General features: G+C 39.6%; 1 protein-coding gene across 4 annotated transcripts in view; it reads right to left on the reverse strand.

The window, feature by feature from the left end:
* The window catches only part of LOC108886603 (arf-GAP with Rho-GAP domain, ANK repeat and PH domain-containing protein 1), a 48,956-nt gene extending 28,799 nt beyond the window's left edge, over positions 1-20,157 (reverse strand). For 2 of the 4 annotated variants that reach the window (XM_051065428.1, XM_018681562.2), the window contains exons 1-5: positions 19,990-20,157; positions 8,413-9,539; positions 3,610-3,770; positions 949-1,037; positions 784-866 (exon numbers count right to left, since the gene is read on the reverse strand). In XM_051065428.1, coding sequence (XP_050921385.1) covers positions 784-866; positions 949-1,037; positions 3,610-3,770; positions 8,413-9,470 — 1,391 coding nt within the window. In that variant the 5' untranslated portion in view covers positions 9,471-9,539; positions 19,990-20,157. Of the gene's footprint in view, positions 1-783; positions 867-948; positions 1,038-3,600; positions 3,771-6,844; positions 7,134-8,412; positions 9,540-19,989 lie in introns of those variants that run through there. The other 2 variants (XM_018681561.2, XM_018681565.2) reach the window with 2 other exon arrangements.
* Between the last annotated feature and the right edge of the window lie 230 nt (positions 20,158-20,387).

A 20,387-nucleotide genomic window follows, 5' to 3' on the forward strand; every position in this document is an offset into this window, starting at 1 on the left:
AATAGATTTTTCAAAATAAATGCCAAAAATAGCCACAAAGTCATGTCATTGTCCACTGACAATCAAGAGTTAAAATTACAGTCAGTGCTAAATCAGCTTTCCAGATTTCTTCTACACTTTCAATTGTAACCGAAGGCATTCATTCAAGAAGTCTGGGGCACACTTTGCTTATTTTACCAGGACTTAAGTGTTGTGTTACTACAAAATCAGCAAATGTCAAAGACTCTGAAGTTTCCACACCTTAGCATGCCAGGTAATGTACATAAATGCAAATCATGAGCGAGTAGTATCGTGTCCAAGGTGATTTAATTATTGGTGGATGACATAGATAAGTGAGAAGTCCAGAGGAGACAGTATCATTGTTTTACATACTGCACTGTGTTATGTGATCAAGCCTGTCTTAATTCACCTTTTGACATAATTACAAGCTCAGCAAGATGATGTAGTATATGAATCAGAACACTACACTATGCTACACAGATGATTACATTTACAAATAGCTTAATAACACTGACTAGTCAAGAAAATTTAAGATGAACACAACATAATACCACAGTGATACGATGGCCTGCTGTAAATCTACACAGAAATGTCAGATGAGCAAAGTTAACCTGAGAGAAATTTAAATGCAAGATACTGAATTACTGGTAAGCACTCAAAAACCCAGCTAATTTCTGATAACAAAAGTCAGTGATGTACTGAGAACAAGTAAACAGCTTAAGTGTGTTTTTCTGTATTTGTGTAAATGTTTTTTGTGTGTGTGTGTGTTCTTGTATGACTCACTCATCATCGTCCAACAGCTCATCATCACTGCACAAAGAACTGTACCGCTGCTTTACCTGACCGGGCACTTGCAGGGACATATCCTATTGGAAACACAGACGTTATTCACATTGTGCTGGAAGAGAAGAGGAAGAAGACATATTCACTCACTCTGCAAACTCTTACCCTGTCTGGTGTGTTCATACAATGAACGCTGGGGTTAAGCAAGTCTGGATCCTCGTAGTCATCAGAATTATCATCGAGTGAATCCAGCCCTAAAGAGAGAAGCAGGATATGAGAACAAAGTTGTGCAGTTTAACTTCGGTTTGCAAGGAAATCTTTATTCTGTACCTTCAGAAACAAGAAACCAAAACCATTCTGATGTGTTTACTCAGGTCACGTGAAAACCACAGATAAATTCAACGCATTTATATTCTTTCTCTCTGGGTTACTAGAAGTCAGTCTAAATAAAAAAGTCAAATACATGGTGGATAAGCAGCCAACGAGAGTAAGAATGGGGAAACTGAATACAATTAAGTAAATAACAGCACTGATTATACCTGTTACTCCACTTATCTGGGTCAACTGTTAGCTGTGTTAATCTATGTTTGTGAATACAGAAACTAAATGGTCTGGGAAGGACAACTGAAGTGTTACTGGGTTTATACAAACATCAGTCCGTCGGTGTGACAGTCTCTCTTAACAAGTTATTCAGGTTGGGCGCCTACAGTAAATAACAAATATTAAGCAGTCATATTCCCTCTGGCATGTGGGATAGGTTAAACAATATCAAGTTGAAGCAGTCATTTGTAGAGGAGAAAAATACTGTGAACAGACACAATGTGTTTAACAAATAACAGCCTGTGATGGCATGGACAACATCAGTCACACGACAACAAGGAAACAGCTTGTTTGTCTTCCAGGTGAAAAATAACAATTTTGTCCTGGTGAAACTGTCAGGGTTCAACTACACTGAGATTCTATTAAATGTAAAAACTCCAAGTGTAGACAAGTGTGGAACAGTCTTAATAAGTCAAAGATATGTGCAATAACTGGTCAGTCAACTTGTGCACCTCTGTTGCAGTACACAACATGTGTACTTTTGTTTTGGCCCAATGCCAACTAGTTATAAAGCTTTTCAAAGTAATCTAGCCATGTGGCTGGTGGCAGAAACAGGTCAGTGTGTTTCAACCTCAGCGTAGGTATGTGATGGTATCAGACCTCAGAGTAAAATATGTCACAGATCGTGTTTACGCTGACAGAGAAAATCCTGTTCTTCCACTTATTCCAGTATACAAACACAGAAGGAGGCTGCTGGTAAATTAAAGATACAAGGAAGTGTGCGTATGATGATAAAATCATACAAAACATAATTACCATTACATTGTGATAACTATGGAATTAAAGCATTATTTTATGATTTCACAAGTAGGGTTTGTGTGTTTTGTTTTGATTACTTTAGCATGAGCAGCACTCCCTGGAGGTACATAAAGCTCTATAATGAAGCGAGTGATTGTTTGGTGATGATGGTCAGTAAGTAACCATTAATCAGCTACAGTTTGACTGTAGCTGTTGTTTTGTTGAAAAACTTCTGCTTGGCTTGGACAGCCACCACTAAAGGTACAGCACTGTACAGCAATGTTTTGATAAGCTGCTCCCTGTGTTATTTCTTCAACCAGGAAGCGTATGAGAGCATGCAAGTGAATTACAGAGGCTGGTGATAGTTGCTGGTGTTACAGTAATGTGAAGTGAAAGGTAGTAATGTGTGAAGAAAAAAGGAGAAGACCAAAGGGGTATTACATAAATGTTTCTGTATAATAACTTATAAACTGCATCACTTGTTCTATATGCCAACTCAGAGCTAACTTTATCAGACCCGTTTAAAGCTGGTTTATGAAATCCATATTCATGACCTTAAAACACAGACCTGAGACACTGAGTACAGATTACTTAGTTTGTCAAGGGATTCAATAGCTTTCTCAAGGGCAGAGATACTTTTAAAAAGACACTGGTTGTCTGCCTTTCTTCTTTGTTCAAAAAAGTATTCTTCTGTGTCCGTTTCATTTCTTTAATTTTATTTACACGGCATTCAAAATGAGAGTGAAAATGCTTCTTTCACTATGAGACAGTGAAAGCAGCCAAAATGATCTTTTTGCTACTTTACTCACAAATAAAGTAAAAGTAACCTAAAGCTAAAGCCTAAAAAAGTATTTAAATTAACATATGTTGAAATACAGTGACTCTGCAGTTATTTTGGACTGACTCAGGTTGGAAGCCCAGATGTCAAACTGTGATCTCTGAAATTCTCCGCAGACTGTAAGTCACTGTAGTGCTTGTTCATAGTAGTCAAAGAGGGACTTTGATGATAGCACTGGCTTTTGATCTGTTTGGCAGACTGTATCAAATATTCAAGCTTAAGTGGAGCTGAGCTTGAGAATAAGCCTGGATAGTCTAACAACTTAAATCTCATTTAAAACTGCTTTACAGAAATGTATTTTGTGAAATGAAACCTGATTTTCTTGAATATTCCAGCATTAGCTTGTAATCTCACTTTATGAAACACCCCTCAGTAGAAGTTGTAAAAAAAACAAAAATCAAAAGGTCTGATTGGCTGAACGCTGAATGTAATTAAATCAGTATATGTGAAGATATGTCTTGTGATGGTGCAATATAAAGTGTTTTTTTTATTTTCTAACTAACATGAATCAACTTAAAAACCAAACGGAAACTTTGTTGTATGTTGTTGTCCATCTCTTGCCCTCATTTTGTGTAATCTCTTCTGTCACAATCTAATAAAAAATAACACTAAAAGGATTACATGCTGATTACATTACTTACTGAACTTACTGGGAGGTTGGGTGACCTTCCTAGCAGGCAGAGCCGGCTGAGTGTCAGGTTGAGTCGACTGTTGTGTGTTCTCTTGAGTTTGGGGTGTCCTGATGCGAGGTGGGACCTGTGGAGTTTGGTCTTTCTGCGTCTCATCAGCAACTGCCTTGGTGGGAGAGGGGCTGAGGGATAAAGCCGTACAAGACAGGTCAGCAGAGGTTTGGAGAACAGGCGATGAATCCTCAGACAGCATGTTAATCTGAGATCGGGTGAAAATCCCACGCAGACGGGTGATTTTATACATCCTCTGTTGGGAAGACAGCCCTGTTGACACCCTGTCTTCTCTTTCCTCATTTCATCGTAAAAACTACAAAGATTATACTCAGGTGCCTACTGATAAAAAGTCCACTTGCATGCAACAAAGTTATAACTCTCTAGTAAATGCAATAAAAAAAAACAAAAAAAAAAACTGAATCACTCTGGTAGAAATTCCAGTAACCAGACTGAGTCCGCATTATTGACTGCTGCTCTGAAGCCCAAGTCTCCTGCTGTGGTGCGAGAACTGATCCAGGAACTATGGCTCACTGTTGTGACTCTGCTCTCGTCCTGACTGTCTGTCTTTCTCTCTCGACTTCTGGTTTCAGTAACAAGTCTGAACCCGTGTCCCCTTGCAAGATACCTCCAACAGTTTGTGTTACCATTGTTACTGTGATTATCACCATTTTCAGAGTACCGTGAACACAGCACAGCCCTCCTGTCTTTATAAGCAGTGTTATTTTGATAAACCACAGTCCCCTTTTTACCATGTTAACGCTCCATCATTTGTTATGCAAACTGTCATAAATTTTGACGTGAGAGAGCATGAATTTTACGTGTCTGACAAAGATTAAACTCCCTGGGTCAGTGTAGCATGTTACATTCTTTCTCACAGGTCAGCTTCAGCTCTGGCCATGGTATTGTGGTATGCTAGTGTAAACATACACAAAATGTTCTAATGTTCCTGCTTTTAAGTATTAACACCCAGCAGTCAACAGATATTGCAAAGTTCTTGCACAAAACATTCCCAGGGGTTGAATCAGAACTGTCAATAAAAAGTTGGATGACCAAAACGTTACAAATGTCAACCTGCCTTTTTCATTTTTGCTGCATTTAATGTATGTTCATATGCAGAGTGTAACAAAGCTGCAACATACAGGTCACGGTTAATTAGGTTTGATTAAATCCAAGGCAAGCATTAATGCTGAACAATTAATCAAAATATTATCGAAACTGCAACATGGCCAAGTGCAAAGTCTATATGGCGGAAGCTGCAGTTTTTGATAAAGGTAAAATGTGTCAAAACAGACCATTAAAATGAAACATTGTGTGTTACAGCGATGACCTGGCCTACAAATAATATTCTCCAGATAACAGGAAACATTCTTTTTAGCACAGACCCTGACAAAAATCAACATATTAATTTTTTTTTTCAATCTCAATACTGTATATTTGTCAAAAGAGCAAAGGGTTTGGTTGAGGTGGCAGCAGGCTTAGTATTTCACACATGCTACTCCCTAGCTACTTCCTCTAGATCTTCCTCAGAGATCCCCAGGTCTTCCCAGGTCAGATTGGATATATAATCCATTCAGGGAGTTCTGGATTGATCCCACACACCCTCACTGGTGAACACCACCACAAAAAAATGACTTGCACCCACTGCATATATAATGCAATTGTGATATGAGCTGAAATAGTAACAGCGTGATTGTGTTTCCCCATCACATACAGGGTCTGTAAGGCTAACGTTAGTGGAAAATTGCACATTAACATTACCACATCTCAGTCAACTCATTTACTCCTCTGTCCATGCAAACCAATGAAAACCCCCCCCAGCACCCTAATTAATGCGGTTTCACATCTGTGAAGACAGTGCATATAAACATGGTGTGAAACCGCCTATGAACTGTACACTATTTCCTTACTGACAGGAAAGTCTAGAATGAGCACACAGGCTGGTTTCTATCCATCCAGAATTGTGAAAGTTCCTCTTTATTCCTCCATCCTTGGTGAATTTCCTTCTCTCTTATGACCATTTATGCTTGCAAGTACAGAAAAAATATTAATGACACAACACAGCTAAACAGTATTTTTAGCTGAAAGAAATGTCACGCTGTGTCCAAACAAATCTTTTACAAATAGTAGTATCATAAAAGAAGTGCTATAATATAACACATTTTAGAGAAGTCAAAATGGCAAGAACCTAATACAATAAGATGCAACTGTTCTTGCAACAACAGCACAGAACCATCAATTTGAGGTATCTGACTTTGACATCCTCCTCAGTTTTTTTGTTGTTACAGACAGCAGGTTGTGCGTCGCTGAACTTTGACTGTTAGACAGTATTCAACAAGTCAAAAAGAAAAAAAAACTCAAATGGTCTTGCCAGATGGTCTGTGGGCTGATTCGAACACAGAAATACGCTGCTTAGTTTGCTCTGCTCTGTTCTAATTTGAGAGGCACGTCAAGGTGGTCATACCATGCACATTACCAGTCAAGCCCACATATGAATTCATTTATACAATATACAATGTCTAAATCAACACGACATGGTCCACAGACCCTTGTGGATTCTTTATGCACTTAGTTTCCCGTAATAGAAACATACTTCAATTTGAAATTATAAATATGTAAGTCATTCAATAGTTCTGTCAAATAATAAACCAGAAAATGATACACAAGACCCACAATAACGGGAAACTGACCCGTTGACACAGTTCCCCCTTCTCAGAGGAAGCTAACTAGATGCTATATTTAAACTCTGCTAGCTAACAAATGAAGGTCTGCTGAAAAAACAATGACCATTCCTCTCTCCTCCAATGCGTGTATATAGACTTGCCTTTAGAAAATTGCATCTTACTGGTTTGTATTTATTTATTTTTTTTACAGACACAGAGATTTCATACCAATACTAATATCAGTTCTCTAAACATGTACAGCCCCAGGACAGGGCATACTATGTGATCTCACCAGGGATCATTAAAAAAGTAAACTACCTTACTCAAGGTAAAACAAACATGATAAGAGTCTCGCTAACAGCACCTAATTTTCTCTTTACCAAAGCTGGTGTAACGCTGTAACAACACAGCAGAAAGCAAGGCTTCCTCGTTTGTAACACAGAACAAAACAGAACCGAGTGAGGAGAGAGAGGAGAGCACATGCTAAAAACAAGTAGAGACAGAGCAGAGACATGTAGAGATATGATCTGTATCAATATTACCTGTCTCAACATGTTCAAAAGGAGTCCTCTTCAGTGATGTTACAACAATGTTAAACACACACACAACTGAGGAGAGGGGGGGTAAAGGGTAGGAGGAAATGACCAGCTAACCAGAAGATGGGAGGAGGCAACAAAGCACACCGACAAGGAAACAAAAGAGCAACAAGAGAGTGAGCTGAGTGTGTGCTGGAAGGCAATAGAAAGTCTGAAGGTAGTTCCTGGTAACAAATCACTTTTCTCCTTCTCTCTATCTTTATTTCTCACTCTCTCTTTTTCCCTGTTGTCACTCACACAGACTAATGAGGAGGAGAGTTTTTAACCGCTGTATGTTCTTCTCCATTCTAACTTCCTCCCTCTCTCTACAGCTAGTTTCCACTTATAACAGAGACCATGCATATATTACTCATAATAGAAGTCCTCCAAAGCCTGAGGCTTATGTTTCTTTTCATTTAGCTGGTGTCAAAGCACACACACAAAGAAAGAGAAGTGAATATTTCACATGTTACACAAGTAGGCACGTGTTAAAGGACTGCCTCAGTCTTACCAGTCACACTAGTGAAGGTCTGCTGCTAAAAAAAAAATAAGAGGCCTCTTAAAAACACTCCTGAGCCACAGTTTTGCAAACACATCAATGCACACAACACATTCAAAGCTTGCAAAAAAACACAATGTTATAAACACTTTAGGAATATGATAGCTACAAAAAGGTCACAGCAGAGAGAACTCTCTGAGAACACTCTCAGAGAGAACAACAGTTATACACACATGCAGTGGTCAGGTATGAGCAACCACAGAACAAACTGCATGCAGCCTCATGGACAGGCTCAGTTCGCTCGCAGATGTACACTCAACGGGCCTTGCTCACGTATTTCCGTTTTGAGAGGGCCACTGAGTTTTAGGTCCACTAAGTCAATGTGTTTGAGCCTTTCAGGAAGTGTCCACTTTTATTTTCAGGAAGTGTCACTAGTAACACCTTTGTGTCTACACTGCTGTGTAAGTTGACAAGAGATGCATTTTACCATTCTGTCCAATAGATGGCGGCACTATTCTGTAAGAACTACCGCAATTTCACAAAGGTGAGATTCTTGACAATTTTTAAATTAATAAAATTTACTTCTCAACACACACAAACACACACTACTGGCAATCATTTGCATTATTTTTTTGTTATTTTGCCTCAATATAATGCCTTCACACATCAAGAAGAATTGCATTTTATTAAAACTTGCTCTTTTAATACTTTTCCACTCTAAGTAAATTCCATACAATACACAGTGGGGGTGAAAACATTTCATCCTGACTCTCAGAAATAGACAGATAAAATGTGAGAGGAAAAGTTTTGATTCCACAAAAACAGGAAAGGGGCTGTCACACCTCTTGACTCTGCGCTTGCTAAAGTACATGTCACAATATCCACGAGTGAAACGTTATTATGTGTTATCACAGCGTACAGGAATTTAACTGTTTTCTTAAAATACGAGGGCTCTAAAAGACAGCCAAGCAGTAAACTGCAAACACTCATTAAAAGCTGTATTAATATCAATATTAAACATTTTTAACAACCTTACCTGTGAGCTCTGGGAGACTGTGCAGGACACCGCTGTGGGATTGGTGGAAGGCTTTTAGGTACTCCCCCTGCTTTTGGAGGGAGAGGTGGAGCATTTCTGTCATCGCTAAAGGAAGCAACAGGAGAGACAGGTGACATTTTTCTTCCTCCGTCACTAACCAAATGTTGGGCTGATGGCTGGATGGCTAATGTCTGTGGCCGAGCTTGTGTGGGGGTATGGGTAGGGGTGCTGAGAGGGGTTGAACTCTGGGACACACTTTGTTCGGCTGGGGCTTTAACCGCATGTCTGTCTGGTTTCGGGGAGCCAGGGGTGCGTGCAGGAGGTGAGGGGCTCAGGGCAGAGGTGAAGCGCTGTGGAGGGCAGTTGGGGGTGCTACGTGGAGGAACGGGGGGCAAAGAGGTGTCTGACGTTGGAGAAACATGGGGGCGGGGGGGACAGTCCGCTGGGGCATTAGAGCGAAACTTAGTCCTCTCTTTAGGCACAGGCCTCTCCCGCTCTCCATCTACTCCTCCATCCCTATCCTCCTTTCTTTGCCTAGGTGCTGTTTGTCTTTCTTCAGGAACCAGCTTCTTCTCTCCTCCTTCTCCATTTTCCTCTTTCATCCTGGACACCTGCCTCTCCTTAGGGACTGGTTTCTCTCTTTCTCTGGGTGTAGGCCTCGATGTCTCTTGTTCTCTTTTCTCCCTTTGCTTAAGGACAGGTTTTTCTTCCCCTGGTACAGGCACAGGTCTGTCTCTGTGCAACACTTTAGTATGTCCTGTTTCTTCTGTTCTCTGATCTCTCTCAGACTGTAGAGGGTGAGTGTGTGTTTCAGATTGTGTGTCACGATTACCCTGAGTTTTGCTCAGGCTAGCCAGGATACGTCTCTGGTGACCTGGCAGGGTGATGCCCATCTGGTCCAGCTGATCTGGCGTGAGGTTGCGGCATTGCCGTAATGTTGCCAGTCCGGCGCTCCGAAATGCGTCTGAATACTGCTCCAGACGAAGTACACAGAGCCAGTCCCACACATTCGCAAAAGATTCAGATTGAGACATGACTGATGTGTGTGAGCGCAGCATGTGTGAGGGTAAGTCCACGTCCACAGAGAAAATGCAGACCTTAATGCCTCAGATCATGGCTAACACAACCTGTGGAGGAGAGAGAAAAAAAGAATATTTACAGTGTAACAAAAAGCAATTCATACATTCATAGAAATAACTGGCAATAATGACAGACTTTCAAGAGGAACAAGTAAAACAGCAAATACAAGCACAAACAGATCTCTTCCTTGATTTATACTGAAATAAAAAAACTTTTTGGTCCTAAAAATGGATCATTACGCATCACATAAGTCTACACACCAGAGGATGAATAACACTTCCTACACACTACACTATTTTGAGAGATCCTGAATTAGGAAATTGTGTTATGATACAAAAGTGCAGTAATAATTTTGCTTCCCCAAAGACAGACAAATACTTATGATTAACAATCAAGATTGCAATGGTATAATTCCAACAGGAGGCTATTTTTATAGACTGTAAACAACAGTCAGTGTGTGTCAGTGTTGTATGTGATAAACTGCTGTCAGGGTGAATGATTCTCACCTCAGTAAAAGAGGAAGTTGCATTCATGCCTCGACAACAAGATCCCTTCACAGTTTAGTAATTTTGATAGGCGCTGTCATTTTCAACAGTGTATGAGATCACGTTTGTGTCTCACAGCTTTAACACATATAAAACAAAGTGTGGGTCGCGTATTGAGAAGCTGCTCAGGTCAGATGATCAGATTTGATTTCAGCAACACTTATATGGACACTGCTGTTAGATTATGCATTCATTTTCTACAATGTGTTAGACATATGAGGCCTCAAACATATCTGACCATTATCAACGGGCTGGAGAAACATGAAACTTAACTTACAAACATAAAACCTAACTTAAAGAGTATTGCTTTTGAGCAGTAAACACATAGTTGGTAATGTAGCACCACTACACCAACTATGAGAGGAAGTGTCATTAACACAAGAAGTATTGGCACATATGGTATGTTCACACACTCACTCATTTCTCTCTCCATGTCCTTAACATACACTTGTTGAATGCTGCATAAGTGCATTCAAGATCAGCCTCCTACAAAGCATCTCCATCCACTTCCATAAGAACTCTAGGTTTAGATTTTCTAATGCAGTATGTATTAGAACATGAATAATGTACATACACGATTGACAGTGCTCAAACTATCCAAGTATGAGAATTTCTTTATGAGGTTTTCACACGCCGATCAGTCCCAGTCCCAGGCCTTGATTAACAAACAGCAGATATTAGCAGCTCCCGACATTCACATGATGCAAACCCGCCTGACAGTGAGCAACAGCTCAATGAGGACTGTTTTGTGATGCAACTGAGGCTATCACAAAACACATCAGCAAAGATTAATTTTAACAGTGCAACAATTTTACACCATATCTCTTTTGTTTTTGTTGCTGTCAAAATCATTAATCAAACACCCAGTGTGTTCACTATATTTTGTCTCTCTGCTTCGTACTTCAGACCACAGGGGAAGCTGCTGGTTTCCCAGACAGAGCCACAAATACAGTCTTGCCTGAATGCACACACACATCCTCTATACTGAACATCCACTGTTCCAAAACACCTGATATGTGCTTGAGTTAAAACTGGAAATTAAAATATATATGTTTACAATTTCTTTCAAGTTCAGGTTAATGTAAGGTCCACTGGTGGGCTTCATCACACTACTGGAGGACTACTATGCCCATGAGGAGGAATAACTTTACACTGGCATTCAAGTATCAGAGTGTGGGTTGCTGCTCTGTTTTAAAGATATCTAAAATAACCACAGTCTTGTCAATCAAGGGCTTGAATAAACATGCAGTGACATTCAGTGAACACTGTTGTGCATCACGTGGTTGTGTAGCAGCATAGAATATTTTAGGATTGTCACTGTTAAATGTAAATCTTTAAGATTAAATGTAGTAATAATACAAAAAACAGAGTTTCTTTTCATAAACCTATGCACTTATGCATTGAATTAACTGTCTGACAAAACAGAATATATATTGAAAATTACTACATACTACATTCATCTGACTTCATTTTGGTGACTGGAAGTGAGTGCTGTGGAGGGTGAGAGAGCACACAGTAAACCACACTATCCAGTCCAAGAAATACTACTCACTCGTGTGTGTGAGTGTGTTGAAATAAGCACATTTCATTTCCTGTCAAACATTTCCTCTAACGGGGCAGAGACGACAAGGCATGGGGACAGTTTAATTCTTGCTGTTGTCTTTCTGATCAAACACAGTTCCTATTTTTGAATTGGGGAACTATGAAATACTTCATGCGATGAATTACAGTCTGGTTAGTCTTCAGCTGTCACTGGGGTGTTACTCATAAACTAAACACACAGTCTAAAAATTACATTTGAACACATCCACACAGGTTTAACTAGCTGGTCTCAGCATCTTTGACCAGACACAGTTTTCCTCCTCAGCCGTTTGGTCTAGAAAAGCCCTTAATCAGCCTTGTGTGTTTTTGTGTGTGCCTCTGTATGTGTGGGTGTAAGACACAACATCAAGAAACATAAGTGTTAAGTACTAATATAGGGGGTGAGAAAAACAAAGGAAAGCAGCTTGTTAAAAGCCTTGCAGCAGAGCTGTGCAGAGTCTGTAGCTGCTCCACAGTATTTAAATGAAGAGGCTATTGCAGCAATCCAGCCATGACAAGACAAAAGCATGTCAGGAACAAAATCTCAACACTTTGTTCCAACAGGCCTGATTTTGACCTCCAGAGAACTCAGCAAACTGAGCTCAGTGGGCTTAAATGGAAGGTACAACAGTGTCAGTATGACAGCAAAAAGATGCCACTATAATGGACCATTTGATACAGGAGATACAGTTGTGAAGACAGACAGAATATGTGGCAGAAACTCAGTAACAGTAAATTTTATTGACTTCACCCTCTCTGAAAATATGTGTTTTCACAGTCAGCATCACTTTCCACAAGGAGAGGCTGGAGTTTCTACCTGATCAACTGAAACCTGGGGGTATACTGATGTACAGAAATACAATCTTTAGTAGTGGAGTAAATATTTTCTTGGTCATCTATGCCTACTCCAGAGTTTAGGTTAAAGTTTAGCTTGAAACAACACTATGATTGCCTGCCGTCATACCAAAAACCAGATGAAAGGATTGATGTCAATTTTATCTGTGAGCATCAAGTACAGAGATATGAGGGATCGTGACATATCCAGGACACATTTCACCTAGTTTCATACAAAGAACTGGAAATGGAAGGAATCTCATCAAAATTGAAACAAAATACCTTCCAAGACAAATTGGTTTGTTCAAAATTACACAGTCTTGTGAGAACTGGATGGAAGGCATCGTGGGGCATTACAAGGAAGCAAAAGTATATTTACCATTTGCCTGTCATCCATCATGTGTATAAATAATGCATTGTAACCTACACTCTGGCTTCATGAAATACTACTGGAAAACCCCTAGTTACCCAGTGGTATCTACAGTAATATTTCACACTTTATGGCCCAACAGCCAACACATGCACCTTTATTTTTGGTCTCTGTGAGGCTAGACTATCTCAAGAAAGTGCACATACATCCTGGCACTGAGGTCCCCTGAAGCGCCCTCTTTCATTTGTCCCCATTCCACAGCTCAGAATTACACTGCCAGTTGTCCTATGTCTGAACAAGACCCATCTGGCTCTTATGAGTCTGATTAGTTTACTTCTTACCATGTAGATATAATTTTTTTTTAGGTTCTTATATATATATATATATATATATATATATATATATATATATAAAAGCAGATATATAGAGATAGATATATAGATATATATATATATATAGATAGATAGATAGATATAATGTGGGCTATCTGCTTCCTGTGTTTGTGCCTCTCTGGGCTAAACATAACCTGGTCTTACCTCTGTACTGAATGAGGAAGATAAAATAGATATTGATCTTTTCCTCAGTCAGTAAGCTGGCAAACAATCATATCTTCAAAAATGTCAACGTGTTCCTTAAACTGCTGAAATCAACAACGAGATTTCACCTGAAGTAACAGAATATGCCTCATAAATTCTGTTACAGTGTCAGTGCAGCTGCTCATCAGCTGCTGACATCCTTTTTCCTGGGCTTTTATTTCATTTTCTGCAGTTTCCAACCAGCATTTCGCTCTCTGGACATTTCAATTCATTTATCTCTGCACTCTCTCCCTTCTCTCTTCATCTGTCCCTCGCTCCATCTTTCTCTGCGCTCCCTCCCTCCCACTCAGAAAGCTGCCAATAACAGAGTCTCTGTGCTGCCTTCACAATGGGGCATTTTGTTGCCCAGGCAAGTACACACACACACACACACACACTGGCAAGAAGGAAGGAAACGCACGAGGGGGGAACCCACTGTTCAAGTCTGGTCACACACTCTAAAACAAAGTACTCACCTAATAATATTGTGTGTGTAAAGTTGAGTGTGAAGTTGGGGGTGCCTTGGAAATTGTTTTTAGGGCCTCATATCCCCTTTTAATTTAGCCAGGATGTTTCAATTTTCCTCTGTTTGTAGTGATCAGTGCTGGCTGACAACAGTTTCAACTCTGCTTATAGTCACAGCATCCTCTCAGTTTTGAAATACAATGTATCACTTGAGCTGACTTTGCATTAAGTGATTTCTGTAAAAGGACACGTCTAACAAACTAAAGACTTGCTTGAGACTTATTTAATTGTCCCTTCTGTTTGTAAAACACTTAACTCATCAGGACTTGTGAGACAAGTCAAGAACTGTCATTAGGAACTGTCAGCTGTTGACATTTCCAGAGCTGATAAATTATCTGACTCTTCAAACCTTGCGGTAACAATCAACAGCCATGGGCCCCCTTTTAAGCAACTAACTGGGGATGTGAAAATGAAACCAACTGATGCAACTGAGGAAGAGAAGCTATAAAAAGACATTAAAGTACTTCCAGCACATATTTTCCACTGTCTAAAATGTCATTAAAAATAACATGAATGAATGAATGTGGAGTCGAGACAAAATCTGGAACGCCAAAAAAATTTTCAGATAAAACTGCATGCCTCCTGGGCCGAAAAGCAAAAATCAATCCTCCCATGTGACTGCAGAGAAGCTGCAGGAAAGTTTAGCTGACACAGGAGTGGTGTTGTATTGTTCCACTGTGCAGCACTAATGCACAAACAGGGTCTACACAGAGGAGTCATCAGAAGGAAACCTTACCTGTAACCTCATCACAAAAGTCATCATCTGAAGTCTGTAGAGAAACATCTGGAAAAGCCAGAGTTATTTTGGAAATGTGTGATGTGGACAGATGAAGTTAAAATTTAGCTCTTTACGGTGTGTTTTGATACAAAAAGTAGCAGCATCTGATGAAACGAACACCTCACCACAACTGTTAAAGCATGGGAGCTGGAAATATTTATCTTTGTGGTTGTGTAGCAGCCAGTGGCACAGGAAACACTGCATGGATAAGAAGAAGAATGGATTCCACTTAATATCAGCAAATTCTGGATCCAAATGTCCTGCAGTCAGTCAAGAAACGGAAACTAAAGAGAGGCTGGCTTCAGTGACAGAACAACGATCCAAAGCAGACCTCGAAATCCACCATGAACTTTAAGCATTTAAAACGTCCTTTACAGTCTCCTGACCTGAACCTGAAAGTCTGTGGCCAGATCTTTAACATGCTGCGCCTGCAAGATACACTAAAAATATCACACAAGCTGAAGCGATCTGATTCCTAAATCAAGAATAGACAGTCTTAGCTAGCAACAAAAAGCAAGTATACACGCAGGTTAAGCACTGACTTGGCAGGGTGTCAAAACCTTTGAACATTAACATTTGAAGAAAGGCTCATCATCAGTGTCTGTTTACTGGATTGTATTCACTTCTTTTCACTTCAGAAATCAATAAAATATTCACACGGGGTGCACAAACCTTTGCATACAACAGCACATATGATAAAAATAGAAATAACAATGACTTCAGTGTGCATTAAGATTTGGTTGAAATGCACAAACAAAAGTGAAATGCAATAATACCACACTTTTTCTTGTGTGTATTACAGACACACTAACCACACTGCACTAGAGTCATGTAAACTCTGAACGGCTTATGTGCTCTGAGGTTGTGATCATTTCTTTCATCACTGCAGATGTCAAATGTACTTCATCTCTCAGGCTTATCATGACATGTAATTCACTCTTATACTTGATGCTGATATTCTGGTTCATTTTGCTAATTAATGCTAAACACTGTTTTAATTTGCAAAGGGTGCTGATGATATGCAGCCAACTGATGCTAAACTTTTCTACAGACACCTTAACATCAGAACTACATGTACTGTGCCAACAATATATCCTTAGTCTGTCTACATGACAATCTGTCTTTAAGATCACTACTCTACACCAACCCTATTCTGTGTTGTCTTAGGAAATGCTCCACAACTAGTCACAATTTCCTCTGACCACTTTCTCATGAGGGTCAAGTGAAAGGAAGTGTTTCTTGATTATCTGCCGTCATGAGGTCGAACAAATACCAACAGACCAAGAATGTGGAGAATTCAAATCCTCCATTTTAAGTAACTTCAACTAAAACAAGGACAGAGAAAGTTCTCCTTCTCTGTGGCATTTTAACAGATTAGTGTTATTAGTGTAATTTCAACAATGAAATATCAGTTTCTCTAAATAAACATTATAGAGGAGTAAAAAGCGTACTGTGTGAGTGTGAAACATTTAAGGCTGGAAGCCAATGGATCTTTTCATATGTGTCACAACCACATGTAGGGGTAGGACAAACAATCAATATAGCAATATTTTGTGATTGATACACCAGCACCAATATCATGATGTGTTAATAAGGCACAGAAGGATCTTTCTTTGAGTACCTACATTTAAATTAGGAACTAGTCTGCTCTGTGTACAACTGTTTTGCATGGGGATCTTTTGTGTTAAGCTATTTACCTGTTACTGTGGTTCACTGCAGTGAATGCCACTGGCCTAATGGTTAAGGTGCACACCACATAACTGTAATGTCCACAGTTCAGTTCTCTCCCTCCACACTTCCTGTCTCACTCTACTGGCTGAAAAAATAAAATTTAAAAAAGGGTGAAACAAGACATAATATAACAGGTACAGAAAAAACAACATTAGACCTGCGGTGTGATAAGTTTTTAACTTTCACCACATATGAAACTCTGGTCAACACTGCCTCCACTGTCACTGACCTCTGTCTATTGATATATACTGATAAAAAGGTAATACTATTTCAAGCCCTTTGAACTGCACTGATATTATGTGAGGAAAAAAAATCTCAATACAGATTAGATCATTACTATCTAAAATTCAAAAGTAACTAAGTTGCTATGGCTACAGTTCAACAATGACCTAGAGGTGCACCTGTAAATTGGCCATGTCTCAGTGTGTCACATAGTTTGTACATCAGAAAGCACAAAGACTGTAATAATTATACTGTTAAACAATATTAATAATACGCACTGTATGCTTCTGTGGGAGAGGTAGCAACTATGGTATAATTTTTGATTTTTACCAAGGTGTTATCCTTATAAGGATGGCTGAAAACACACACACACACACACACACACACACACACACACACACACACACACAGGGCATGACTCATATACCCTCCACCAGACACACTGCTGCTTTCAGCCCACTTTCAATTAGAATTGAATAGTGACTCAGTCTTGCCAGTAACGAAACTCATCCGCACAATGGACTCTAGTGAACAAGCCACTGTGTGTGTGTGCATGCGCGCCTCTAGCTCTCTGGGGTACAACATTTCACAGGAGGATATTTCCCATGGCAACAAACCACAAACTTCAGACCACAGTTAACCTCAGAGTCAACTAATGCTACTTAAGTCATCAAGTATGAGTATGAAGTTCTCAGGGTCATGACATTTTCCTCCTATGGCGGATATCAGCTGATATCACAACACCTACAAAGTGCGTATACCACAAACTTGGTTTGGACTATACATGTTCACTGCTGTTCTTTCCCCTCCCCAAACTCACTGCAGAAAGAATAACAATGCATATTTTGTATGTTTTAGCCCACTCACTTCATTTTCACATAATCCTTTTTGTGAAGTTATTGCCTGTCCTGAAGTTTTGACTCTCTGACAGTATATCAGCAAAGCTTTGAGCCAACTCTCAAATCCCAGATGTTGGGACATTATTCAAAACGTATCATAAAGGACAGTTTAAAAGTTTTAAAAATCATGATACCAGGAAACCCCCCCCCCAAAAAAAAAAAAAAAAATCTCAGTGAATTAGACTGACAATTTAGACTACCTTTAATGATATAAACTGGGTTGACAAACCATTAGAACCACTTTTCAGTATAAATGTAATATAATTTAACAGCACCACAAACTACATCCTCCAAAGCGACCATAAAGTTTAACCAACTCCTCTCTAAAGCAGCTTCAATAAAACTGAATATTATAACCTTCATGAGGGCAGGATTTATTGCAGGACTTTTGTGTTAGACTGCATTAGCTTTATCTGAGTGTACCCAATAAAATGCCAACTGAGAATATGTCTCACAAAAATAATGCATGCACTTACAGTTGCTTGGAAAATGTCAAAGACACAAAACTTTACATCTATTTTAAACACAGTTTTGTTCCTTTGTGAAAGAACAAAATGAGTTCTTCCATGTCAAGCTAACCTCACTCTCATGAAATGTACAATTTTTTCACCAAGTGGCGTGTTCTCTTCCTCTTGTGGGAGATGTTCAGTCTTAAAGCAGAATTTATAACCTCAGCTCAGCGTCATTTTAGTCATAGCCTCCAGTTACTGTATCCTCTTCTTGCACAACTGGGCTCCTCATCCAGTCTGTGTAATTTTACATTCAGACTGCTCCATGTGTCCTTTGAACCAGTGAAATACTGTAGTTCTCCTCTTACCTCATTATGGAGTGATTCAGCAGCAAATAATCATGTGAGTGCATGACACAAGACAAAGTGAGGGCGAGGAATAGACAGAGAAAAGACGGAAGAGGGATTAAGAATGACCAATAAAAAATTCAGTGCTTACATCCCGGGTAGAAGTGCAATCCATCTAAATGAAGATCATGCATGGGAACTGGCTCCACTTTGCATAGCGTGCCTCTCATGCAGGCAGACACAAAATCACGGGTTAAGGGGTAGAGAGGTACTTATATCTGTGCCCTGATAAACAACATCCTGTAACGCCACATTATGTGGCTCTCAGTGTGCACTTGAAAGCCAAAAACAGACAGTCACAGGCTTACTCATAACCAGATTTCAGTACAGGACAAAACAACTGTTTTTTATTTTTACAGTCCCCCGAAATAACATTATGTGGGTAGTTTTCGTCCTGTCCCTCCAAAAGGCACATAAGTTGTCTAATCCTTGCTTTAAATGCATTTATATGGCCCTAGCATGTCATATGCAACACTGAAGTTCTCTAATACAGTAGCACTAAAACCACTGAGTTTCATTAACCATACTGCATTGTCATGTGTATGGGGCAGCAGAATTATATTTGTTTAACCACAAAAGCCAGAAACAACATTTTCATGGTTCAGGAGTTCTGCTTCTCAGAGAACATCAAACTGTGCACATCATTTTGCATTCACCCACTGTAAGGGTCTATTGAGCAAGCCAGTCATGCAAAGTGTTCTATATTTTGAGGCTTCTTAACCCCAGGGCAAAGGGTCTTCCTCTTAGGCTGCGCATCACGTAGTATTACCAAGGAAATTATAACACAGAAACAGGAAAAACAGAGCATGACAGTTTCCACTGATCTGACCATAAAAAAAACTTATCTTAGCATTTTCTCATAGTTTCACTCTCGATCACACCTTATCACCCCTATGTATGAATTCAAAAAGTAGTGCGTGTAGGTGGAGCCCTAACCTTGGTATACAAAAAAGCAGAAATAAAGCAGCAGCGAAGTGGGTTTTGTGTAATTTACTGTAGCTGAAAGCTGTATTATTCTGTTTTTGTTTTGTTTTTTTAATCCTCTCACTGAGCCTGAATGACCACCTGTCTCCAGTCCACCTGCTAAACACAGTTCAGACGGATATGGACCAATTACTTCATCTTAAGTTATCAAATCAACTTAATTTAATAGTTAAATCACCCATGCAAACAAACAGCTTGACAATAATGAATTCCACTGGGGATAAACAACCCCCCCAGAGGGAGCAAGAATAGAGCAGCCTGAGAAAAACATTCAACAAGTGAACATTAACCATGTGAAGATTTATCGAGAATTATTTCTTCCTCTTCATTAATTGACTTGTGAAAGCAGAACTGGACTCAGTAGATGAAGTGAAAATGTTTTCCGTCTTGTTTTGCTGTATACGTGAGTATGTTACGTTTACCACCGTTATTTTCACCACGGCAGATCAAGCTAAAAGCTAACGGTCAGCGCACGAATGTAACCAAGACAACACATTTTCTGTTTGAACCACCCCAGGTTTCTATGTTGTTTAAGTTAGTGACAGTTTCTCCAGGGGGAAAAATGTAAAAAGTTTTCAATTCTTGTAATTCACTCACCTTTCCCAGTCTTTACAAATGTTCGGCTCACTGAAATGAGTTGTCGTTTCGTTCTCGGGGTGGAATTAGTGGCCACAACTGCGACGCCGAGTAGCGGATAACATTTTTCTCACGGGTGAAAAGCAAAGGCAGCAACAACTCACATAGGGATCCACTGTGAAGTTAAAGTAAACGAGGTGCACTATTTCCGGCTACACCTTTCAAAATAAATGATTACAATGACCTTCAAACGTGGAACATTTTATTTAGGAACCCTATATTTCCGGCGTTTCTCCGCGTCAGTCTAACTTGGAGCAGAAAAATAGCAAAAACTTCCGTACGGCCGTCATGTGACCTTTGAAAAAGAGTGGACAACCCAGTCTGTTTTCATACCTGTCACCCCTTTAACAAAATATTAT

Source organism: Lates calcarifer, linkage group LG21, assembly GCF_001640805.2.
Source record: "Lates calcarifer isolate ASB-BC8 linkage group LG21, TLL_Latcal_v3, whole genome shotgun sequence".
Lineage (NCBI taxonomy): Eukaryota > Metazoa > Chordata > Actinopteri > Centropomidae > Lates > Lates calcarifer.